The sequence below is a fragment of the Takifugu rubripes genome, chromosome 18 (genome assembly GCF_901000725.2).
Source record: "Takifugu rubripes chromosome 18, fTakRub1.2, whole genome shotgun sequence".
Classification (NCBI taxonomy): domain Eukaryota; kingdom Metazoa; phylum Chordata; class Actinopteri; order Tetraodontiformes; family Tetraodontidae; genus Takifugu; species Takifugu rubripes.
The window spans coordinates 56,633-81,900 of NC_042302.1; the positions used below are offsets into that span (position 1 = coordinate 56,633).

At 45.0% G+C, this 25,268-nt stretch overlaps 3 protein-coding genes across 3 annotated transcripts; 2 read left to right on the plus strand and 1 right to left on the minus strand.

Annotated features, from left to right (window-relative positions):
* Positions 1 to 503: 503 nt before the first annotated feature.
* Positions 504 to 11,247, minus strand: lemd3 (LEM domain containing 3). Its single transcript, XM_011613143.2, has 13 exons — positions 9,905 to 11,247; positions 9,454 to 9,491; positions 8,064 to 8,133; positions 7,822 to 7,895; positions 5,879 to 5,958; positions 5,655 to 5,800; positions 4,730 to 4,831; positions 3,804 to 3,906; positions 2,776 to 2,954; positions 2,615 to 2,696; positions 2,437 to 2,542; positions 2,249 to 2,327; positions 504 to 2,036 (listed from the first exon to the last, which is right to left on the minus strand). Exons 1-13 carry the CDS (start codon positions 11,214 to 11,216, stop codon positions 1,900 to 1,902), a joined length of 2,508 nt encoding a protein of 835 aa, XP_011611445.1. The 5' UTR covers positions 11,217 to 11,247; the 3' UTR covers positions 504 to 1,899.
* b2m (beta-2-microglobulin) lies at positions 11,187 to 15,515 on the plus strand. The gene is made up of 4 exons (XM_003972629.3): positions 11,187 to 11,327; positions 13,985 to 14,111; positions 14,703 to 14,975; positions 15,065 to 15,515. Exons 1-4 carry the CDS (start codon positions 11,223 to 11,225, stop codon positions 15,076 to 15,078), a joined length of 519 nt encoding a protein of 172 aa, XP_003972678.3. The 5' UTR covers positions 11,187 to 11,222; the 3' UTR covers positions 15,079 to 15,515.
* A 5,905-nt stretch (positions 15,516 to 21,420) lies between these two features.
* Positions 21,421 to 25,267, plus strand: hspa14 (heat shock protein 14). The gene is made up of 14 exons (XM_029825269.1): positions 21,421 to 21,625; positions 21,836 to 21,916; positions 22,026 to 22,108; positions 22,191 to 22,239; positions 22,445 to 22,550; positions 22,623 to 22,713; positions 22,794 to 22,898; positions 23,225 to 23,386; positions 23,544 to 23,699; positions 24,122 to 24,224; positions 24,353 to 24,568; positions 24,650 to 24,814; positions 24,984 to 25,051; positions 25,125 to 25,267. Exons 1-14 carry the CDS (start codon positions 21,455 to 21,457, stop codon positions 25,201 to 25,203), a joined length of 1,635 nt encoding a protein of 544 aa, XP_029681129.1. The 5' UTR covers positions 21,421 to 21,454; the 3' UTR covers positions 25,204 to 25,267.
* Position 25,268: the final 1 nt, after the last annotated feature.

Sequence of the window (25,268 nt, forward strand, 5' to 3'; positions counted from 1 at the left end):
CAGCAGAGGCGGCGTCCGCGCACTTTAAAGCTCCAACTTGAACTGCTGAAGCTGCTTTGTTCATTCTTTAGTTTTTCAGTTATTTCTCTCCAAGACCTGGTTCCTTTTGACCACATCCTGTCATGGAGGAAGAAGTCCAGTTAGCCGTCGTTCCGGTTCCACTTCCACAGGTGGTGGTCTGGGGAGGTATGCACAACTGGGGCAGGACTAGGGCAGAACTGGGACTGAAGCCAGGACCCTCACTGTTGCCCTGATCCAGGTGTGAGAGGAAGCTCCCAGGAAGGGACCCAGTTGTTACCAGCAGTGAGACAGCCATGCCACCTGCTGCTTGGATCCTACTGATCCAAGGACTCCACACCCGGACCATGTAGTCCATCCAGATGTGGAGAGGTTTCATGAAATGCCCTTGTTTGGAGCAGGGTCCATTGAGGGCACCTGACAGAGCAGCAACTCCACCCACTCATCGTCTCACACACACCAGAGGACAAAGGACAGGACATGTCTGTTTGAAAACCCCTTATAAACCTTTAATTATAGCGTTTGTACAATAGACAAATTACATTACAATCCATACTGTTTGAAGAGTCTGATATTGTCCAAGTCCTGCCTTCAGCTGGCAGGTCAGGGACACCGACCACTCCAAACACACACGGCAGAGGAAGTCAAGCTACATAAAATTCTACATGAGTGTCATCAGTGTACAGTGTTTACAGAAAATACATGAGGGGAACACCAACATTGATCATGTCACAACAGTCAGATGACATGTAACAGCTGTCAGCAATTGTTAAAAAGTCAAATATTTGGTATATCACAAAGTAAAAGCATTACAAAATACCTAATTTTAACATTACTGGCTGTAAAACCACATCTCTGAGGACCAATTGCTCCCTCTCACTGTTTCCACTGGCAGAAAATAATAAATAAAGGACTATAAGGCACAGTTGAACTCTCGGTTAAAGCAGGCTCCACACGTCTGAACTGGGAAAATACTGAGTGCAAAGTTAACATTTAAGGGTTTCTCCATCTGGAAGAAACGGTTCAAATAAATGCAACCTCTTTACTGTCCAACAGACCCCCAACACACACACCCCCCCCCACACACGACAATGAGTGACATGATCTCAGCGGAGACTTTAACCTCCTCGTTAAAGCCGTTTCATGCTGAAAGGCTGCCTGCTTCTACTGGTCCCAACACTCTTGAACTGCTGTGGCAATAACTTGAGCTATGAACAATAATAACAACAATAATAAGGATGATTATAACCACCTCTGAGGGCTGGTGGCTGAGCCGTTAGACGGATGCTGGCCTGCTGAGGACCCTCCTCGGGGGTTCAGACCGCTCAAGAATGGGACTCCTTTAGTTCTCCTCAGCATGACGTCCCGTCCAGGTACTGGGAGAGGGCGTCAGGAACCTGGGTGGGCCCTGTGATCACATCTGCCCCGTATGGTTACCGCTAACATGGCTGGAGTGACAGTGGAGCGCGGGGACACAGCATGACCTGGACACGTCTGGTGATCGCTGCTCACCGACAAAGACAAGTGTGGACACCCGTCTACAGCAAAAGCAACAGGGACAGGCTGATGGACAGTGGGACCTGTCCTTTTTAGAGCAGGAAGTGTGCTGTGGTGGATTCCTGTCGTCCAACTGAAGAAATGATGAGGAGCCAGGAGGCCAAAAACCTGCACGTGTCCCAGAGCAAGGCAGCCCTAAGCACTCACAGGTGGTCGGTGCCAAAGACATTATACGTGTAGCCGCGTGGTGTTGTGCTACATGTAACAAAACATTAAAATCAACACATTTTGTTTTAAGACAAAACTTGTCGCCTGGTCTGGATTAGGATGGAGGAGTACACAGACATGTTAATATTGTCATGTGAAGCCTGAACTGCTGCTTAGTCACACTGTGGATGGAAGGGTGGGGGGGGTGTTGGGGCAGGGGTGTGAAGCCCTCAGGGGTGTACTACAAGCATGGGCTTGTGGAAAGCGCTGGTGGTACCGGTCCAGTCTCAGGTACTTCACTGTCACCAGCTTACCTGTCAAACAAACAGGAGGAGCAGGTCACCTGGGAAGGCTCTGGACAGGGCTGAGCAATACAAGCAGTTACCCTTGAATATTACTGATGGAGCTCAATCACTGTTGCTATAGCAGCTGAAGCAGGGGGGTGGGGGACTAGGGGAAACTTTCTGCTCTGTGAGAGAGAGCCACGCGAGGAGAGGAGCTGCGTGAGCGTGAATGCATATTTTACCATCAAACCAGGATCCGTGCAGGGCCTTGAAGGCTTTTCCTGAAGACTCTGCAGACAGACACTTCACGTAGACACAGCCCTGCAGAGACAGCCAAGGGTTAACCAGCACATCTGTGGTGGACGGCTCGCCCCAGTCTGTGCACCCCCCCCCCCCCAAGACACACCAACACCCCTCCCACAGACGCTACCTCTCGGGAGTTCTTGTCCACGGCAATGTGAACGATGCCATCATTGTCACTGCACTTTTCCAGAATGGCCTCATGGATAGCCAGATCCCAGTTCTCCCCAACCTCCCTAAGAAGTTGAGGGTAGGACAGTTAAAGCAGGAACACAATTCAATCAAGGACAGTAAAGAGATTTACTCACATGACCGGATCAAACATGTTCCGGATCTTTAGACAAGGTGTCAGACTGTTGGGAGGTGAATTTCGGCGATCTAAAGGGAACGCTGCGGAGAAACAACTCATCAACTGAAGGTCGAAGCGAGTCTTCCGTGAGAACTTGACAACTTGAGAACTTGAACTCACCTTTACCCTGCCACACTTTTGAGGGAACTGAGGAGCTCTTTTCACAACTGAGAGTAGGCTGGATCCACCTCCACACCAAGAAGTCAGCTCCACCTATCCTCTGAGTCTCTGTCTGAATCCTGGACTCGTTGGCCGACAGGAATCTGACAGCGTGATCCCAAATCTTCTTCATCTTCTTCCTAGAAGGGATGGACTTTCCTCAGCACATTCTTCAGGGAACAACCTTACATCCAACACCACAAACACACTCGGTGTTCCATAATCATCTAGCTCCATGTCTATTGGGATAGGCAGGTTTTACTGATGTAGGCACTAAATAATCAATCATAATAATCATCATAAAGACCTGTAGAGGCAGAACCAACCTAAAGGAAGTAAACCAGCAGGTCGCACCCTCTGACACGGTCATAAGACCAATTGGATGAGCCGAGAAAGGCCAAACCAAAAGGTCCGTTTGCTCGGTAGCACAGCTCATTTGTACGTGCAAATACAGTTTGCCTCCCTTTACGAGCTAACGCACACATATGTAAACTAAGCAAGCATCCTGGTTGCTCGCACTTTGCAGCCTCTATGGCATCACAATCAACCCTCAGTTTGTCCTGAAGGCGCAGGGAGCAGCCGTATGGACTCCATAGGGCTCACTGGTGCGATGCAAGACAATGGCCTGGGGAATAAATTCCAAAAATATTTGATGTACCAATAAAGGCTGGAGGTCCAACATCTGGGGTTTGGATACGCCCGTTGATCCCATAATGGATCCCAACTGGAGACAGTTGTATGGCCCAGACCTAGTGTTAAAGTCAGAACCTCTCGCCCCCCCCTGAACTCTCTCATCTTAGCCTGAGCCGGTGCGGAGGCTCCTAATGCTACCGGAGATCTGAAGATATCGTTTACACTGTCCTGTCCACCAGAGGACTTTCTGGGTGTGGAAATGAAGCGTGTGGTAGACATTCCCGTCTTTTTCGTAGCACAGGTGAGAGAGCGCTGGCGTCTGACTGAAATGGCATGCTTGGTTTGTGAGTACTCACCGGTCCTGAGGCTGAACCAGGGAGTCTCTGACGTGGGGGATGGGCAGGTACGGTTGCAGGTCCTGGTTCTCCTGACAAGCCTCACTGTGGCTCTTCAACACGTCTGCTCAAAGGGAGGACATACAGAACTTTCAGGGACTGTTTCAGCTGGTGTGTACTGAGGTCACGGACTCCTCGTTGGATGCTCCTGCTACCATCTAGTGGACCCTTTTCATGACATTTCTTCATATGCCCCATACATCTTTTCACATTCAGCTGTCTTCAAAATGAATGCCAATAAAGAGTGAATGAATACAAACTGCTGCGTGATATCCTAGTCACTTTATGGTGAGGGTAAATGCTTTAAAGTCACAACAGTTTTGGTACACCTCCATATTTCAGGTCATTTTTCTCCATAAACGAGACAGCGGATTTAAAATAAAACAATGCAGGTGTGTTAGCTTGAGTTCCATTTTTTTATTCTATACTACAGAAACCTACGGTAATCATAAACACATTGTGTACAGGGCAGAAACTATTTCCTCTGTTTCTGCGGTTGGCTCCAGGCCCTGCAGATGCACCTGTGTGTGGGGTGTCCTGACAATCACAGCCTGATCTCAGAGCATTACTGGACTCCTCCTCCACCTCCTGCTGCTCCTCCTTCAGCCTTCATTAGGGAAAGGCCTCTGCCCTCCTTCTATCCTATGCATTTGTTAACAGTTGGATCATTATCCATGAGTGCTCTATTTTCTGCTGTCAACCAAACCAAAGGGTTCTTGATTTATGCTGATCTCTCCCAGGACTCCCCCCCCCCAGTTTTCCATTGGTCTTGAGGTAATGAGCAAAGGCATGGCACTCATCTATCAACTTTGCACCATGAAAACAAACCAAATGAGCTAAAGGTCAAATCCATTCTGGTGTAGAAGAGAGACAAAACAGCATCTTACCAACAATGCTCTCCACCATGTCGTACATCTGCCTGGTTTCCTCCTCCTCTTTTCTCCATCGATATTTCATGTAGTAGACCCCGATCCATACGGAGCAGACAACTGCACACAGAAGGTCTTCACAGTTTAGATGCAAACTAGAAAGAGCTCCTAATTGGTGTGTTTAAGCAGACACATGAGTACCCTGCATAACAGTTAGTAGAGTTGCATCCCTTTTGATGCCCGTCACCTCTGAGGCTTCAGAACGCCATGGAAGGCGATCCTTCATTTTCAGGATTGACTGGAGTTTTGAGAACGAGTGTGAACAACCAAAGGGAGTAAGCTAACAAAAGCTCCTGTTAGAGCCCAATGAGACCTCACCATTATGCTAGAACCATAACAACACAGCTGACGAGCTGCTCTCTGCTCGAGATGGTAAAGCAGTATTGAGCAGAGCGACATCTGGCATTTCATTTTTGCCTCAACTCGTGGCATCTCCTTATCATCCGCTAGCTGTCGGCACCCTGAATAGAGTGAGAAAAAGCCCAGTCTCTGGAGACAACAAGGGGGTCCGAAACATCTAAAAACAGTAGTGTGACAGGGTGTCCACCAACACACAGCCAATCGGACAAGATGGTTGGAGGAAGGGGTAGGGTCGGTGAGGTGCAGATATATACGAGCTCACCAAACGGTGGGAGTTAACACAGCCACCTTAGCGATGTTAGCGTAACACAGATCCACGTTCATGAACGTTACGTAAGCATTTGGGGGAGGGCCACCCCCAAAACTGTTCCCACAAAGTTGGGAGCATGAAATGATCCAAAATGCCTTCGTTAACAAAACAAAGAAAAATTTTGTCTCAATGCATTCCCTAATGCAGACACCTAAGACAGCAATCAGACAGCAGTCTGTTGATACGTGGGCACGTCTGGGTTGTTTATCTCACCTACTGTGATGAGAAACATTCTGCTCATAACGGTGAGAATGGCTCGTTGAAAGCGGCAGGTGAAGGACATCCTGGGATGGCTGGATTCCAGAAGGAAGATCTCCGAAACATCCGTCACTGGTTCATCGGCAACATGCCCGGTCAGTCTGAGCACACAGCGAGGATTACCATCGAGGTACCAATTCCTTTACAGAAAGGCTGTAGTCAGAATTGACGCATATTACCTGATCCCAACATCCTGTCCGGTTCTGATGATCCACTCCAGTGAGGTCAGAATGAAGTCTTCAAACTTCTCATTCTGAGCCTAAGAGCACACAAGGCACCAATGAGAGGGTGATTTCAACTGTCAGGGAACTCATTGAAATGAGTTACACAGGGGCAGGACATGTGGTGGCACAGGTATTCCTTATTTTGCACTAACATGCAAGAGAATGTGTGTTTGGCATGGATGGCGCATGCTTTATCTCTGCCAGGTGAGAACCAATGCCCCTGCAGGATGGCTCTCACATGACGACCAAGCTAGCTTCACCTGCGCTGTGGTTTTGTTATGGCAGGTCTCCATGCTGCCTGCGCCACTAGGCATGACAGAATACCTCCATTGCTAAGATCTCCCGGTTATCTAAAGCTCGATCTCAGTGAGCAACTGGGCTGTTTCAGGTTCCTCAACAAGGTTTGTCTCCACGGGTGAAAGATTGAATGTGTGCACGTATTGTGTTCCTGAACCAAACGCTCTGGGATGAACTAATAGCTACAATGACTAACTGGGCCACAGGAAAGTCCCCCGTCTCCATCTCCGCTGCATGGAGCCACGCAGGATACTTCCTATGGCACATACTTCTTTTCTATTTTTAGCCCATGCCGATGGATTAGACTGGGCAAATGGGAATATTTTGCCATGAAACCAGAGCTGTAGAATCGAATGCAGCACTTAATGCTGGCCTTGTCCACCAGAAAGGCCGGGTCATGCCAGCCAGCGGCAATAACGGTACAACGGCACCTTCCTGTGTGCCTAGCTCTCATCCGCCTACAGCATCACACCCCAACACTTTTTCTAGTAACTGCCCCCCATTCCGGCCTTGTTTGTGTTGAGGGATTTTTCTTTTAAGAATGTCTGTACAGTGAATTCTTACACACCTCATCTTCAATTACTAAAAGTCTGTTTTCATAGGTGCGGTCTCCTGAGAAGATTTAAGTCGGTGAAAGCTGAAAGCCGCTGAGTGGAGCTGATATCAGGGGCTGGCTATGAACCGGCCTTGGCCATGATATACTCTGGGTATAGCCTAGACTGGCGGATCTGGTCCCACCCATTACAGGTTCTAACAACCTAGGTTTTTATTGCCGAGGCTCCCATCGGCAGCAGCCTGAACGAGAGACCCGAGCATGTTTCCCTGATGACATAAAGCCAGCGGACCCAAGTGACACTACTAAACGTGCTGCGAGCAGAGGAACACACCCGGCTGGCAATGAGCAGGAACCACAACGGTTGTGAAGGCGCTAGTGGGTTTACACTCGTTGGCCACTGAATTTCTGGTGCATCCCTACTGGTGACCCTTTTTTAGTCCCCAGTAACCCTCCCAGTAATCTCGAGTCCACCTGGATCCCTGAACTGTGGAATGGAGGACCTGAAAACAGTTGCTATCTTCTGCTTACCGGGCATAAATCCTTTTCAGAGTTGCAGACCACTTCCTAGAGGATTGATGGGACAAGACTGGAGGAGTCTGGATATTTGTTAGGCTTTGATCAGAAAGACCGGGACTTTGTTAATGAGGACTGTACACAAGCCATGAGGCTAACAGGCTAATGATGGCCTCATTGGTTGGTCAATGTGATCCACATCTCCTCAGATTCTCATTTACTTTTTTCCAATCTAAAACTACTAAAACCATTAATACAAAGATGTTGCTTAAAATGCTGAAAGAGCATTTCATGTGTAACTCAGACTTTTGGAAGATCATTTCATCCACTTGGTTAATTGTTGCAGAGTAATGTCATTTTAAAGTCTATGAGGCTTCCTCATTTATCATCGACGTACTTTGCCACAAAATGACCTGAAGTGTTTGAGGAGAACAGAACAGTGAAACAAATCTGCATTTTTTGCAACGCTTTTCAATGATTTCTTATTGCCCTTGTTTCAACAACCCCTAAAAAGGACACTATGTAGACATACCCTTAAATACGCTGAGGCCTCATGTATGGTCAGGCTCCTGTTGGGATGCTGCGGGTCTCCACAGTCAAACTGGCCTACAATTACAAGAATAGAAGAAGAGGACCGTGGTCATGTATGGATGCTCTTTCATCAGCAATTTCTCAAGGTCAAGCCATGAAGACAAGTGTTGCCTCACCGTCTGTCTCCTCAGTTGTGCGACCCTGAACTTAAATATTTTTGGAGTGTGCAGTGTTAATAGCTACCAGCAATATGGGCCAGGTGGTTGTGCAGACTGTGCAGCAGGTTTAGAATCAAGTCCTTCTCCATCTTGCCCTGAAAACAAATACTCGGTCAACAGGTCTCTGTTGATAGCACATTTTCATTTGAGCTGTATAGCCATTACAATGCATCTGTAAGGGGGAACAGAATTCAAAGTATTATAGATACTCCTGGAACGTGTCATCAAACAAACACTTAAAAAGAATAAATCGAATTCAAATCTGATCGTACGCAGCCAACATCAAATCAGTCGGCTTTCCAAACCTTGGTTAAGGCCTGTGGACATGTGTTGGAAAGTAAATTCAGCAGCTAAAGATGTGCAGAGTCCACACATTTACCGCATATATCTAGTCCCGGTACACACCAGTGAAGCTAGGCTAGCTGGCTGTTAGCATGCTAACTATCGATCAGGCAGCAACGGGGTCGGGATGGGGGCTACTAGGCCTGTAAACAATTCCCCCAGTTTCATCACATTATCAAATTTGCCATGTTACTAATAGACAGAGGTCTCATTTACCTTATATATTCTAGTTATCCTGGTGCGACAAAGACAACTGCTTAGCTTGTACTTAAACATGTGTGGATATACAGGTGAATGCAAGTTCATCTGGAACATGTTTTACAGGAATTGTCAACCAAAGTCATGGTACAACCTTTAAGGATGTGGAATTAAAACCAACAGTGACAATAGAAAATACTTTTTTGTCTTGTTGATTATGTTAATGAATAACTCTGCTGTTTATCATTTAGCAGCTGCCGCTTGGAGAGACAGACAAATGTCATTTTTGCACCACTGCGACATTCACAAGGAGGACCTGATGACTGTCAAGTGGTGTGGGTCTGAGCAGTTATAAACTATCGTTTGATTTGAGAAAGCGCTCTTGTTTTTCCACCTGTAATCCCGAGACATCCCGAGAACAAAAGGCCCCCAGCGATCGTCAAGTCATGAACAGTTCAAAGAAAGCTAACATACATCTGAACCTCGATGAATTATTGATGTCCACAATAACTCGATCAGAGAGAAACATGGTCGAGGGACTGGACTGATGTTGTGTTGAGCACTCGGAGCACTTCCCAGCTTCGCTAAGTGACTAATTAGAAGCTCTAATTATGATTACGCTGAATGACTGTAGCCCTGCTTACATGGAAAATAATTATTGTTCAGTATCCATCACAGACAAGACTCTAATCTTAACCATATTTAAATAAATTAGATTTATATGGTGATTTATGCCTTCTTTTACCGCTTAAATGTCCGATAAGTGTGCACTCCATCTTTCACACACACCCTCATTTTGTATCCCAATATTGCCAAACTTAGCAAAACTATTTAGTAGACAATAAATTGAAAATAAACTTGGATAAGGTACTTACGTAAGAGTCAAACTCCGTGCCAAATGGGTGGCTTTTGACTGCAAGAAAGTTGAAAAGAAGACATTCAACTGGTCAGAGGACACAAACAGTGGGATGATTTCAGCCCTCAATTAGCAAACAATCTGTGCGTCACAAAACATCAGAACTGTAAAACTATTGGAGTTTCTGCACATTACATTATCACGTTATCATGGCCCTCATAAAAAGGCCTAGCTAAATTATTTTAGTTATTTTAGTCCAAAGGTTTGACTATTGGGAGGATAATGAAGGGTTAAAACTGTTAAAAGGACTTAAATAAAGCAGCATTTAGCCTTGTTTGGAATAAGAACGTGATGAGTGCTTATTTATTAGCAAATTTTTAACAGTACACGGCAACTATTTGGCCGTAGCTGCAATGAAAAAGTCTCTGATGGTTTCCTGAGGCCGATCGCAGCTCCCATCGCATACGTACCCGCTGCGTCCGTGTCTGCAGAGCCGGAACCTCTCATTCGCAGGTACATGAGGCCCAGCAGCAGAAAGAAGAGGCAGGCGGCGGTCAGCAGAGACATGGACAGGTAGTGGGCGCTGAAGCGAGCAGACGAGGCCACCTCTTCCCTTTTGAACTGCTGGAGTAAGGCGTCCTCTGGGACAGCTGCTGTCTGCCCGGGCAGTGCTTGGCTGTAGGAGTGGTTTGGGACGCTGTGGTTGGAGTGGTTTCCTCTGCAGGTGTGGGAAGGACTGCTGTAGGTGGAGAAGCGGGGTCTCAAGCCAATGCTAACCCGACTGCTGTTGCTGCTTCTGAGTGCCCCGTGATTCCCTTCAATGTGGTTATTTTGGTCTGCGTCGTCACACATTTCAGCGGAGGATACGTTGATGGACTTCCTGGACAACCTGTGACCCAGGTTCATCTTCTTTAGGTCACCGTCTCCCCCCTGCCTCTCGCCCCCCACCACCTTCTGATTAGCGTTAACGCCTCTGTCTGCCGCTGCGGACCGGTACCCAGGCACGACTGCGGGCGACAGGAAGGGAACCTGGAGGTCACCGGGTCTGCTGTGCGAAGTACCTCGCTGTGGGGCTCCGGCACCGAGCCCCTCATACCCCTCTTCGTCCGAATCTGAATAGTCGCCTGGAACCCTGGTAGCGTTTAACTGTGACGAACCACAACCGTTGAAAGAGCGCGGTTTCTTCACCGGTTTTCCTTTCAGCCGACAGTCGTTCTCAGGTGCGTCCCAATCATCGGTTTTAGGCTCCTGACTGGATCTGGCATGAATTCGGGACGAGACACTTTTCTGTCCGTCGCCATCCGGGGAATTGTCGCTGTTTACCGCACAAGCTAGGCTAACGCTATACTGACTCCTGTTAGCCGTGTTAGCCGCTTTTGAAACGGACCTACTTTTTGACTGGATTTGAAATTTAGGGCTCCGATCCACCCTGTTGTTGTGACCGTGAGCCTTTGTTTTCAACGTATTTTCTGCGTCAGATTCATCCGAACTAAAGCTGAGAACCGATGACTTCCGGCCCGGTCTGCTGCTGGAGCCTGGGTGCGTGACGTCATAACAGTCTGGCCTAGAACCCATATAGTTGCTGCCGCCAATATAGCAATTTTTCGCCCCGCTACTGCGCCTTTTACCAGACCTGGAGCCGTGCTGCTCTTGCTCCTCTCGAAGTTTCTTCAATTTCTTAAGATAAACTGGACGGGTGTTTTCTGTTACCGGTCCTGGGGTGAAGCCAAAACGCTTTAATTCGGAGAAAAGCTCCTCATCCGTAAACTGCGCTGACGCCATCTTGGGATGAAAACTCTTTGGGAAGGTTGTTCAGCGGAAATGACGCAAGGACGGAGGAACCAGGAAGAAGAGTGCAACCTATTCTGTAGTTCCGCTAAAGAAACGATTACGGTATGTTCGATTACATTAGTTTACATTACATTACATTAGAAGAGACGTTTGTCTTTCAGATATACGCTGATGCATTCATTGATTGTATTAAAAATCGGACAGGAACAGATGGAATACATTTTAAAGAAAACGTTTTGCGTTCTTTTTAAACAGTTCTAAACATGTTACCGTTTTGTTACAGTTTTAGTTTAAGCACAAGTACTGTTGTCTGTGTAGATTCTCAATCATCCAGGTCATTGTATCCAAGGTAGTTTTCTATGTCAACTGGACTGGGTTTCTTCTCTTGAAGAAGTTTTCGCCTTCTATCCAGAACTGAAGAAGCCTTCTGGATAGAAGGCGAAACGTCTTCAAGAGAAGAAACCTAGTCCAGTTGACATAGAAAACTACCTTATACACAAGTACTGTTCGTTTTAAACAAATTCCATCGCTATGTCTGCTATTTAAATAAGTCTTCTTCAGATCACCGCAGATAAAGAACTACTAGATGATTACCTTAAATGTTTGAGACTGATGTTTGAGTTTAATCTTTAAATTATTAGACAATCTCACAACAAACCTTTTTCTTGGGTTTCTATAAAAGCTTTTTCAAGAGTTTGGTTTAAAGAATGTGTTGCATCTGCCTCACCATAGCTTGGGCACTCAAAATGGAAAAGGCTGATTTGACCTCCCACAGCAGACGGTAGCATAATATAAATTGCATCTGTAGTATAGTATAAAATATATACATATTATGTAGGCAGTAGTAAGTAGGCTGCTTCATTAGCTTTGATCTTCACTTTGATTTTTGGATTATGAAAGGCCAAAGTTCCTCCTGAATCCAAAACATCGCTAAAATGCAATCATGTGTTCCTTCGCTCATTATCAAAATGTCGTTTTTGCTTACATTTTGGAGTTATTTTGCTAATAGTCGTCACATAACCCCCTCCCTTGGTGGAGGTTAAAAAACACCGCATATGACCCCCAGTATCGATCAAAATATAAGTGTTTTTATAAGAAATTTCCTGGAACAGAATTAAATGATAACCCAAAAAAGTTTGTTAAAACTAACTACAAATACCATGTGCCATATTTACCTATATCATACAAAAGGAAAGACTGCAATTTAAAAGGATTTTTTTATCTTTAAAGTTTTTATGTTCAAAATAGGTTTAATGTTAATTGTTGAATGAAAATGACAGAACAAGTTTTCTTCTTATGCACTTCAGGCAACAAGGGCAGACAGCCAAGATAGAGTTAACCAAAGATCACGCCGTAGCCAGCTCTGCTCTCCAGAGAGGGAATATCTTTGGTGTAATGTGAAGGCAAAATGAGGAATTTTCTCTTTGCACTAGTCATAATTTGAAGTTAAGTCGCAAACTCTTTACTTTTGTGAAACCCATTTTTCCAGCAGATGTCGCTGTAGGTTCAGCAGGTCAGTGCTGCGCCTATTTGTTTCAGGGCCATGTTGAATACACATGTGGAGTGTGGGGTTTTTAAAAGTCTCTCTCTCTCTCTCTCTCTCTCTCTCTCTCTCTCTCGCACACACACAGATAAGACTTCTAGTACATCCATTCATGCCTGACATTCCATACTTCTTCATATATTGTCATCGTGTCTGTTATTAGGTCAGTTTTAAGCCACCCCTTATACTTTTCTGAGTTGATTTCAACTGTATTAAACCATTAAAAGTAGCAAAGGCTATATGAAGCCTTTAAAAAGTTGAACTGAACTAAAAAATTTAAAATGGAAGGGAAAAAGAAACTGCCCTGGTAGTTGTTCACACTTTTTGGCGGGCCACACACTGCCCCTAGTGGTCAACTGCCACTCTAGCAGTTACTGCAGATTGTTGCTTTCATTTCCTCAGAAAAGCAGTTGTGTCGTTACTGTAATAACCAGTCATAACAAACGATTCAGATCCAACACTTGTGGACTTCTGAAGAACCTTTTGTGCCATTATTTGAAAATAACAAATAATAAAAATAAAAGGACTGTGCTTGTGCGATGTATATGTGGGATCCAGGAACCGCAGCTGGTCTAGCTGCGGTTCCATGATAATACAATTTGGCAAGACCTCAGCCAGATGTTGCTCGGCCTCAGAGTTGCTGCAATCCTCTTAAAATAATAAAAAGATGGTATCATATGTGCTGTTTCAGGCTGCAGTCTTAAGGTTTATTATTATAAAAGGCCACATTTCCAGAAATGAACATTTTAACCATCTTATATCCCATCATAATTAGTTTTCTGTCATCACTTAACCCTTTAATGGTGCAGGAAACATATTTAAATATTCTAATATTTAAAAAAACATTTGTGGATGACAATGGTAAAGTGTTCCCAAGCAGTGAAACTTGAGCAAGAGAAATTGGAGTGGAATTATTCCTTTTTGTCTAAAATCAAACAATCAAAATACTTAAAAAATAAAAAAAAAAAGCATTCGAATGACTGGGGCCATTTAGGACAAATCAAACAGTCCAAATTGCTGATGGCAATTGTTTGTGTGTGTGTGTGTGAGGGAGAGGGGGAATTTCCACAGTGCTTCCGTGTGAGCTGTAAGAACTGTTTCTGTGCTAATTTACCTAGCAGCAGAGTGTTAAAATCGCTGATTGGCTGGCTTTACTGTTGTGGGCGGCACAGCACTATTTATTCTCTGCCTACAGCGCTTTCGCTTTATTTTTCAGGAAGGTGAAGTCTCCTCTCGACTTGGTTCTGTGGCTTGTGATCGCCGAACTTTGATGCAAATCAAGATGAAACTTTTTCTCTTGTCCTGCCTGGCGCTGGTGTGTTACGCCGAGAACACCAAACACAGTAAGTAATATACTTAATCTCAATTATTTGGGAGGAAAAGGCTGCGAGTCGTACTAAATCAACTGGAGGGCGTTATTGTAATATTGTCTTCAATCTTTTCTAACCTTAGTATTCAGGCTACTACCACATCTGAGAAAATAAAAAGGAAATCTTACTAGTAAAGCCGAGATATTTTCTAAAGGAATATGTCGTCATAATAAAACTGCGTTTTACTTTCGATTTCTTCCGCCACTAGAGGGCGCACTAGAGTAGCGCTACCTTCCTCCGCAAACGTTTTCTTTCACAAAATTTACAAATACATGAACGATGAGGGAAAAGGAATGACACAATTTGCATTCTTTGTTCAAAATATAGATGAAAACAGACTCACCTGTAGTCCTTACCTTTGTAATGATTTGTGAGGGCAAGACAAATCGTTCAAAGTATTTGACTGTAACAGAAATTATGTGATAAATTGAGCCGTTTGCAAGATCAGAACTAGGGAATGTGCTAGATTTTGCTGTTGCGGCCCGAGTGATATCTGCCTCTTGTTAAAGCTGAGTACTACACTAAAATGCCTCACTGACTCGTCACGTCTTCATTTGATTCTAGCACCACCCAAGGTTCAGGTGTACAGCCGTAATCCAGGAGAATTTGGTCACAAAAATGTCCTGATTTGTCATGTGAGTGGCTTCCACCCCCCTGACATCACCATCCAGCTGATGAAGGGTGAAGAGGAGCTGAAGGATGCCAACCAGACAGATCTGGCTTTCAAAGAGGATTGGCACTTCCATCTGACCAAGAGTGTGTTCTTCACACCCCAGCATGAAGAAGCCTACATCTGCAAGGTCACACATGGAAACAAAGTCAGCAAATACACCTGGGGTGAGTTACGCAAAGGGCATATGTACATTTGTAATAAACTGTTGTTTTATTTAGGGTTTATCTAACAATTCTTCTTGTCTGTTTTACAGAAACAAACATGTAAATCACAACTTCATTTCTCCAACCAACTGGATCACCGTTTCACTAAAATTTGCCTTTAAATTTGAATGATTCCTTGGACGGGTAGCCGGTGATCCTAGTGATTGCATTCCTGTTTCTAAAGATGCAGCAGTTATTCACCCTGTATCACAATGGCTTCAAATAGTTTGGGGTTCTTTTAGCTTTTGAAATCAACAGAGCCATTATTATATTCTATTTTACATAAGGCTTCTGAATCATTTGAACTCACTGCAAACATTGATTCATCTACATCTCTTCTTTGGCAGACAAATGTGCCTATTTCCTGTAGTAATAACATCTTGAAGGATAATCTAAATATAGTGGTTACACTCACTTTCACTTTTTCCAAGTCTACTGAAATATTGGCCAGTTTTATTTGAATTAAGGCTAATCTTATTAAATAAAAACTTGTGTGTCCTATATGTGTCTGCCTTTTTGGAATACCACTCAATACTCTGGACATTTGTAAAGGTAAACGACCATGTAGATCACGTGTCTTGGAGTTAAACGTGCATGTAGTTGATTCTTGATTCTAATTAATAAAGAGCTTGAATAGCACTCTTTATATAGGGCCTCAATGACAACATGTATAGCTACTGCATGTGCATGCTGAGTGAGTTACACCATTACACCTGTAACTCACTCAGCATGCACATGCAGTAGCTATACATGTTAAATTCAGTGCTGGAGTCCCTATCATTGCTAACTGCTACATATCCCTTTATAATGAAATCCAATGGTGGTTTTAACCACTTGACTTGAATACATGTTATTTTAATTTATGTCATAAATCTCTTGAATGCATATCCAATATCCTTTGAAGATCCAACTTTAGACACAACCAGGACATGCGCCACACTGCCATCACATGATTAGGTCAACGGTCTTGTTTGTCTTTAACCACGTGATATTCTAAGTGCTGTCGCCACCCAATTTGCACTGAGCATGCGCGAGCGAGCCGCCATCTTGGAGAACTTCCTACGGAAATTCCACGTAGACAAACTACATTCTTTAAAGCACAGGTGTCAAACTCTGTCAAACCTGCCCGCAATGTAATTATATTTGGCCCGCGAAGCCATACCAATTGACAGAGCTGGCCCGCCGGTATTATTGCTTAAAGTGCATGTGCTAATACTACAAAAACCAGAATGCTCTGCTTGTGTTTTGGTGTGAAAATTCACACTCCACATCAGTTGGTGGTGGTAATGCACCAATATGTGGCTTGCCAACCACCAAGAGAAAGGAAGTAGTTGTAGCGACCTTATATGCTAATGCTAATTCTGGCAGTACCCCTCTGAAAAATGATTAAAGGAAAGGCAGAAAATAGGACCTTTCTGAAGAGGTAGGAGGCAGAATATCTGTTTAGATATATAAAAGACGGACCTGTCTGTCTGGTATGTAGAGTCAATGTTCATTACAAGGAGGACAACAGCAGATGACACTATAAAATTAGATTAGATTAGATTAGATTCAACTTTATTGTCATTACACATGTCACAAGTACAAGGCAACGAAATGCAGTTAGCATCTAACCAGAAGTGCTTAAGTAGCGAATAAAACTGATGCAAAACGCAAATGCAACACCAAGACAAGCACACACACCTGGAAATGACTCAAAGGCGCCAGAAAGTAGAGGAAATGAAAAGGCTTTACATTACATTAACTTACAATGGCAAAAGATTACTGTTGAAATTTAATTCAGAAGCCTGCAAATAAAAATAGAATAAATTAATACCAGTGATGTGTTTTTTTTTTTATTTGAATTTTGATTTTGCATGTCTGCAATAATAAATTATACATTGTATTGTGTTAAGCTTTGCTTGTTCCATGTTCAGTTGTTGAGTAAAACTAGTATGGGCCCATATCAAAAGGTTCCACGTTGTAGCTGGAGGAAGATTTTTTCAATAAATATCAATGTTGGCCCGTGACTTTGTCCCAGTTTTGAATTTTGGCCCACTGGGTATTTGAGTTTGACACCTCTGCTTTAAAGCATGTTGAGTCCTGAAAATCAGGTCTCGACATGGCTCTTTTAAGAAAGCTGGATTCAGGAAGCGCTCTGGTATAAGGCAAAATAGAGCCTGTTGGTCAAACCGCGGTACTGCAAAAATGGCGTCAATCACGCGTTCCATTGGGCCCAAAACGTTTTTTCGATAGGTCGTCATGTAAAAAGAACGCCTATAACTCATCCGATAAATAGTAGTGATGGATAAATAAATCGTCAAGACTTTTTAATTACCCTTATTTAAATCATTGTGTTCAGTTCTTCAGTCAATTAAGTTTATCCAAATTCTGTGAATCTCCATCAGCACAACAGGTCTGAGTCTGGCTGTAGTACATGTGTGACACATCCAGTCGTGGATCGAGGCTCGTGACAATGTGCAAGTAGGTGCAAGTCTCAAGGGCGGCTTTGAAATCGCTTGACTTGTCAGGCGTTTTGGGTTCAGTCCCCAGGACTTGATGGGATGTTAAATCAAAAATGTTATTTTATATTTCACTTCAGCATATTGCTTAGAAGGGTTTCAGCTGCAAAAATGAAACTGAAAGCGTTGGAAATTGTTGAGATTGTGACTCATTGAGGGATATCTGAGAGGACTCAGGCCAAATCTGGAAAAGAGGGTGAACATAAAGAATAGTATCAGCAGATGGAGCCCCCAGGTAGAGGTCCAAATCTGATGGGTGTCTGATGACCAGGGCTCTTCCTCATGAACTGAGACCCAGTGCTCATGGACTTGTTGCAAGACCCTGGAAGCTTCTGGAAGTAATTCTAGTATTCTGTTAGAAATAAAAATCACATTTTTGTTTCATTCATTCATTCATTCCATAGACAATGCGGCAGACCTCATGCTGCTTCATCTACCTGCATCTGTTGGAAATCTTTGGATTCCTGGAATTTCTTCCTGTCCAACCCACAACGTTAGTGAGCAATCCAGTCTCGCATGAATCCAGAATGAGATGAGGAAGAATAATCAAGGAGAGAATTCAAATTTTTGATCCAACAACATAAGACGTCCAGGATCTCATTGATTATGCTAGTTACTGTCTAAACAACAGTTTTATTCTATTTCTGGACTTCTCTAAAGCATTTCATAGAATAAACACCAATTTATGTTGCAGGCATTACAGGAATTTGGTTTTGGTAAATTTTTCAGTTCAGCAATTGAAGCCATGTCTAAAAAAGCCAACTGTGTGATTAAAATGCAGACAGGTGCTTCTCCCTGTTTTGACTATAGCTGCAGAATCAGGCAGAGCCTCCATATTTCCCTGTATTTATTCCTGATATGTGTCCAGCTGCTCTCTGACATCCAAGCAGACACGGAAGTCTTCATCAGTCACTTAATAGATGAGGCCTCCTTTGTTTCGAAATTAGGCCTTAAAAGTTTCTAGCTGCTATCAACAAAATTTCAGTCTTTGATACTGGTTCTGCTGGACCTCAGTGCTGCTTTTGATACAGTTGATCACAGCATCCTGTTACATAGATTGGAACATATGATTGGGATTAAAGGGACAGCACTAGCCTGGTTTAGATCGTATTTATCTGATAGATACCAGTTTGTTCATGTCCATGGCGTTCCCTCTTCATACAGTAGGGATAGCCATGGAGTTCCACAAGGTTCTGTACTTGGACCAATCCTTTTCACCTTGTACCTTAGGAAACATTATTCGGCAGCATGGGATAAATTTTCCTTGTTATGCTGATGACACTCAGCTATATTCATCCATGAAACCAGAGGAGACAGAGCAGATACTGAAGCTCAGACCTGTCTTAAAGACATAAAGTCTTGGATGTCTTCAAATTTCCTCCTCCTTAACTCAGGAAAAACTGAAGTCATGGTGTTTGGCCCTGAACCTCTCAGGGATAGATTAGATCACATTATCACTCTAGATGGTATCGCCTTAGCATCTAATCTCTCTGTGAGGAATCTTGGAGTAACTTTTGACCAAAATCTGTCCTTTAATTCACACATTAAAATAGTCTCTAGAAGTGCCTTTTTTCACCTGAGAAACATCGCGAAGATCAGGAAACTACTGACGCGGCATGATGCTGAAAGGTTAGTCCATGCATTTGTTACTTTCAGGCTTGGCTACTGCAATTCTTTATGATCAGGGTGTCCAAACAACTCTTTTAGAAGCCTCCAGCTGATCCAAAATGCTGCAGCTAGACTGACAGGTATTGACAAAAGAGATCACATAACTCCTGAACTGGTGTCTCTTCATTGGCTGCCCGTTAAATTTAGAATAATTTTTAAAATTCTTCTTCTGACCTACAAGGTCCTCAGAGGCCTAGCTCCAACCTACTTGGAGGAGCTAGTGACACCTTATTAGCCCAATAGACCGCTCCGCTCTCAGAATGCTGGTTTACTTGTGGTCCCCAGAGTCTCTAGGGATAGAATGGGGGGGCAGAGCATTTAGTTTCCTGCTATAGAACCAGCTCCCAGTCCAGGTATGGGAGGTTGACTCCATCTCTACTTTTAAGATTTGACTTAAAACCTACCTCTTTGAAAAAGCTTATTGTCACTAATTCTGTAGTTCCAGTTACGATCCTAGACAGACAAGTTATCATACTTAGGGCGTCGTCTAATTATTAGGTTAACATTTTAGTTATTCTGCTAGAGGCCGAGACTGCCGGGTGACAGAACTCACTCAGAGGACTCGAGCGCAGAGTTCCAGGAAGTAATAGTCTTTATTAGATTAGATTAGATTAGATTCAACTTTATCGTTATTGCACATGTACAGGTACAGAGCAACAAAATGCAGTTTAGCATCTAACCAGAAGTGCAAAAGAAGCAGCAAGTGAGGATAATAACTTAATAAATACAGTATGTGCGGTTATTTTTACAGTCGTTTACCAGGTTGTGCTATAAACATATTTTACAGATGGTGTTTACATTAAATGCCTTAGACTATAAGTGCAGGAGCTATTTAGCTATTTACATAAGATAGAGGAGATGTGCAAATCATAAACTCAAGACGCCTCCAAGGAGGGATGAAACAAAAAACTACAAGAAATCTAGAAAAGGGGCAAAGCCAACAAAAAACACTCTCTTACGAGGAACCGGAAAAACTAAGGCTGTGAAAGTTTCTAAACAATGGCACGGTAAGCACAGATTTACAAGGACTAGATTCTCGTGACGATGGAGTACAGGCTGGTGATCAAGACAAAAGACTTGATACACTGGCACAGGACCAAGGGAGACACAGACTGTAAGCACATGGGGGGGGGGGGGGGGGGGGGGGGGGGGGGGGGGGTAATGGGGAACAGCTGGAAACAATCAGGAATCAGGGAAGACAATCGGACTGGTGACACATGAGGAAGGGCGAGTGGCCTGAAGCGAGAGGAGAGTTAGTTTCAAAACAAAACAGGAAGTCACAAAACCAACATGGAGACAGGACAAAAAAGGGCCAACTTAACCTACAAGTGTGACACCGGGTCCAGAAACATGATCACCTGACAGGCCCCTGTCACCCCACTGGGTCATGGTCTCCTCTCCTCTCCTCTCCTCTCCTCTCCTCTCCTCTCCTCTCCTCTCCTCTCCTCTCCCCTCACCAAGTAGACCAGTGATGTTATTTTTGTGTAGTTTTTCCCCCTCTGTATCCATCTATGGTATCGCCACCTTCATAGCTGTATGCTGACCTACTGACCTCCGACTCTGCTGACCCACTCAAACTTGACTCTACCAGCAGTAGAGTCAAGTAAGCAATATAATGTATTTCTATGTTCTCTACCTATTCTATCCTCTACCTGTCCTCCCCCTTCACCTCTCTCTCTACCCAGCCGGCCATCAGCAGGTGGGTCCCCCTACATGAGCCTGGTCCTGCTCAAGGTTTCTTCCTGTTAAAGGGGAGTTTTTCCTTGCCACTGATGCATGTTGGGGGTCAGGTCCTGGGATTCTGTAAAAAAAAAAAAAATTTAATTGTAACAGACGCTATTTAAATAAAGATTGATTGATTGATTGATCAAAATCAAAATCCAAAGATATAAAGAAATGTGGGTAATTCTGGGTGGTTACATGAACAATGGGCCTATCATACTATAGTATAGTATGTCACATGTATTTCACATATGGAGAAGCGAGCTGCTTGGCGGAGCTGTGAGCTCTTCCTGATCTCGAGCCGGTATCTCTCCTCCTTGGTCTGCCAGACAAGAACAGTTGACACTTTCCTTCATTCTGGCAGAGAGGTCAGTGGGGAAATGTTACTTTTCCTGGTTACAAGTGGGAAAAATAACTGGTCTGCTTTTTGAATCATCTCAATCTCCTTGTTCTATTATTTCTCAGAAGTCGTTTGCTGAAACTTGTTTTGGCTTCAACTTTCTCCACCCCTGACGTCACTCAGCCGTTCGGCTCCGTTTCCGGTTGTGGATGGCACCGCTCCTCACCAGATGGTGGCGCTGTAGGAAAGGAGGCGCAGATAAGAGCAGAAGAAGAAAAGCGGAAGTAGTGCAGCGTAATGTTGGAAGCAGCGTGTTTTTAAACATGACAGCGATCGGAGTTCATTTGGGCTGCAGCAGCGCGTGCGTCGCGGTGTTTAAGGTCAGATGTTCTCCGTTCTCCTAACGTTCTCATACAGATGCTCCTTATAAATCTGGATCGGTCTGGTAGAATGTCCACAGGTCCGAGTCTTTACATTTGCCAGATCGCTCCTCTCATCATCATCATCATCCATCCATCTATCATTCATTCATTCAATGTGTGTGTCTGTGTCTAAAGATCTCAGGTGTGTGTGTTTGTGTGTGTCTGCAGGACGGCCGGGCAGAGGTGGTTGCTAATGATGCCGGGGACAGAATCACTCCAGCTGTGGTGGCCTACAGAGACAATGAGCAGGTCCTTCTATCCTGACTGTCCTCTTCTGTCCTGACTGTCCTCTTCTGTCCCGACTGTCCTCTTCTGTCCTGACTATCGTCTTCTGTCCTGACTGTTCTCTTCTGTCCAGATTGTCGGTGTTGCGGCTAGACAAGGACGGGTTTGGAACTCTGCCAACACAGTGGTGAAAGTCAAACAGCTGCTGGGGAGGAGGTCAGGCTTCTGGTTAGCTGGGTGACTGGTCTGCTGGGTGACTGGGACAGATGTTCCTTTAGGTCTGTGTTTGTGTTTTTAGGTTCAATCATCCAGAGACACAACTCCACAGAAGTCAGACCAAATGTCCGGTGAGTCTTACCGACTGCATCTGCTGACAATCGTGCTGGAGCTGGAAGCAGCATTTTCAATTTGCTCAGCTCCATCAAGACGTGTGCATTAATGTCTCACTGGCCTTTTGTAGCTTTGTGTCATGTGTCCTTTTGGATAACGTCTCCAGCGTCTGCAGTCACAAACAGACCTGGAATTTAGTTGACAGCAGCTGTGTGTGCTCAGGTGATCAACAGAGAAGAGCGGCCGTTTTACGAAATAACCACGGGAGAACACATCAAGTATGTCGCTCCAGAGGACGCTGCAAAGGTCATCTTCAAGAAAATGAGAGGTAGTTTTTGAAAAACGCTGATCAATGGAAAAAATGTTGAAATCTGTAGAGTGAACAAGGCTGTTTTGTCAGAAACGGCTCAGTCAGCTCTGGGCTCGAACGTCACCGAGGTGGTCGTCGCTGTGCCTGTTGAGTTTGCTCCTGCTCAGAAGAAAGCTATGAGGTAACGTCAGTTGGGCCGGCTCTCTGTCTGTGAGGCAGTCATGCTACCAAACCGACCGCTCTGTCTTTGCTGCTGTGCAGGGATGCTGCCCAAGGTGCAGGTCTCAATGTTCTCAGGCTGATCCATGAACCTGCTGCTGCTCTCCTGGCTTATAACATCGGCCAGAACAGTTCATCTGGGAGAAGGTAGAGCACTGTTGTGACATGCTAACATTTATTAACAATAAACACCGGGTTCGCTACGCGGTGAAAATCGCAATGGCTGCACGGCGCGCGCCAATCATGAACTTGACGTGAACCTGGTGCGAACCTGGCGCAAGCGTCTTTACTGTCTGAGCTGCACCAAGATGAGAAATCTTGGTGTGATTTAACCTGTGGAGGGGAAAAACCTAACCCCAGTGTCAGGGGTGAAACGGGTGTTGAGTGTGGAGGCCCCTCTTGACCCTTGGGTGACCAGGACCTGGGGTTTGGTGTCGTGTACCCATATGGCTCATATGTGCACTGTGTTGCAGCCATGTCCTAGTCTACAAGCTCGGTGGGGCCTCTTTGAGTGTGACAGTGATGCAGGTCAATGGAGGAATCTACAGAGTCCTGAACACGCACACGGACCCCAGTGTGGGAGGAGAGAGCTTCACGGAGGCCTTGGCCCAGCACCTCGCCACAGAGTTCAAGCGGTAAGGTTCATTCGAAGCTGTGCCATCACCAGGAGGTTCCTGCTTGGGCAGGGTTCTCCAGAAGGCATGAGCTTTCTCCATGTCCACCTTCGTCCTGAATTGACCTGAGCACCAACATGTCTGAGAGCTTGGCGTGGTTTCTGTGTTTACTGTACAGCACCTTCAAGCACGACGTGAGCAGCAACGCTCGGGCTATGTTGAAGCTGATGAACGGGGCAGACATGGCCAAACATTCTCTGTCCCTGTTGGGATCAGCCAATTGTTTTGTGGACTCTCTACACAACGGCATTGACTTTGAATGCACCGTGTCCAGGTAATTTTTTTCTTCTCCCAGAATTCCACAGGGTTGTCCCGACAACACACTGCTTCTTGCTTTCATTGGAGCTGGTGAGCGTGATGATCCCTGGTGGTCCTGGCGTGGTGGTTCCCCTACTGGCTGTTTTATTGCTGTGGTTTCAACTGGATTTAGTATTCTATCTAGGTTAATATGTAGTGGTCCAGGTTCAGAAACAGTAAAAGCACCCCAGACCTTCACTGCGTGGCTCTAAGACTTCATCTCCAGACCCAGTCCGCCGGGGCCACAGTCCAGCCAGGTTTTCTATCCCACTGAATGTAGTTTCAACCTGTTTAGACATAAAACCCATCTGGATTGTGACCCCTGAGAGCCGGGTTTGGGCATGCCTGGACTAGTTCATCTAAAAAGCAGAATTTCTTCTTCTTCTTTTTTTTTTATAGAGCTCGATTTGAGTCACTTTGCTCGTCGCTCTTCAGCAAGAGCGTCCAGCCAATCAGAGGTTTGCTGGAGAGTGTGGGACTGTCCACCAGCGACATTAACCAGGTACACTGTGTCTCTATGCGCGTGTTTGTGTGTGTGTTTGTAAGAGAGAAACAGAATCATTGTTTTTGTGTTAGAGTCATGCTATGTTCTAGGGTTTGATCTCTACCTGATACCTCCCTGTGCTTTAGGTGGTTCTTTGTGGAGGCTCCACCAGGATCCCTCGTCTTCAAACGATGATCAGGGACATATTTCCTCATGTGGACCTTCTCAGCTCAGCGCCCCCTGATGAGCTCATTGCTGTCGGAGCAGCGCTGGAAGCAGGTTTGCTGGTTGGCCACGATGGTTTGGGCTGTGAGGAAGAGCCCATGGCGGTGGATGTTTCTGCCACTGACATCTTGGTGAAGGTGCGCACCGCTGACACTTGAATGGACGTTATCAAACACAGTCTTGTGTTCAGACAGCATGAGCAGGTTGGATGTTTGCAGGAGGTGGACGAGTCGGGAGCGGAAGTCTTCACCACTCTGCTGCCATCTGGAACGCCGCTGCCAGCTCGTAGACATCATATACTCACTGGACAGGGGACGCTGTCTTCCGTTTCCATAGACGTTTACCAGAGATGGGTCTCGCGACCGCCAGAAAAGCTTGCCAAGGTGCGGAATTCTGTCCTGCATTCAAACTTGTCCAGAGCTGAGAGAGTAGAAAGTGCAAAATTCCAAGAGCCCAAAGCTCCATTTCTCTCCGTGGCAATGCGACCTGTGATGTAAACGTGAAAGGTTTGAAGCGCGACGCATGGCTGACGTGCACTTGTGCAACCTATAGATCGTTTTGAGGGACCTGCAGCTGAAAGAGGAGAAGCACAGCATCAGCACGGTGTTGACCATGAAGAGGTAGGTGGACCTTCCCCATCTTCTCAGGCATCCTTTGAAGGCTTCACATGAATGCTTCCTTGGTCTGCTGCAGGGACGGATCCATCCATGTTTCCTGTGTAGAGCAGAGCGGCGGAAGGCCGGAGGTGGTGGCCATAGCCTCCAAGAAATGACGACTGTACTCATCTGCACTTCTTAAATGTGTGTTTTCTCAGAAATAAAGAGGAGTTGTTACTCC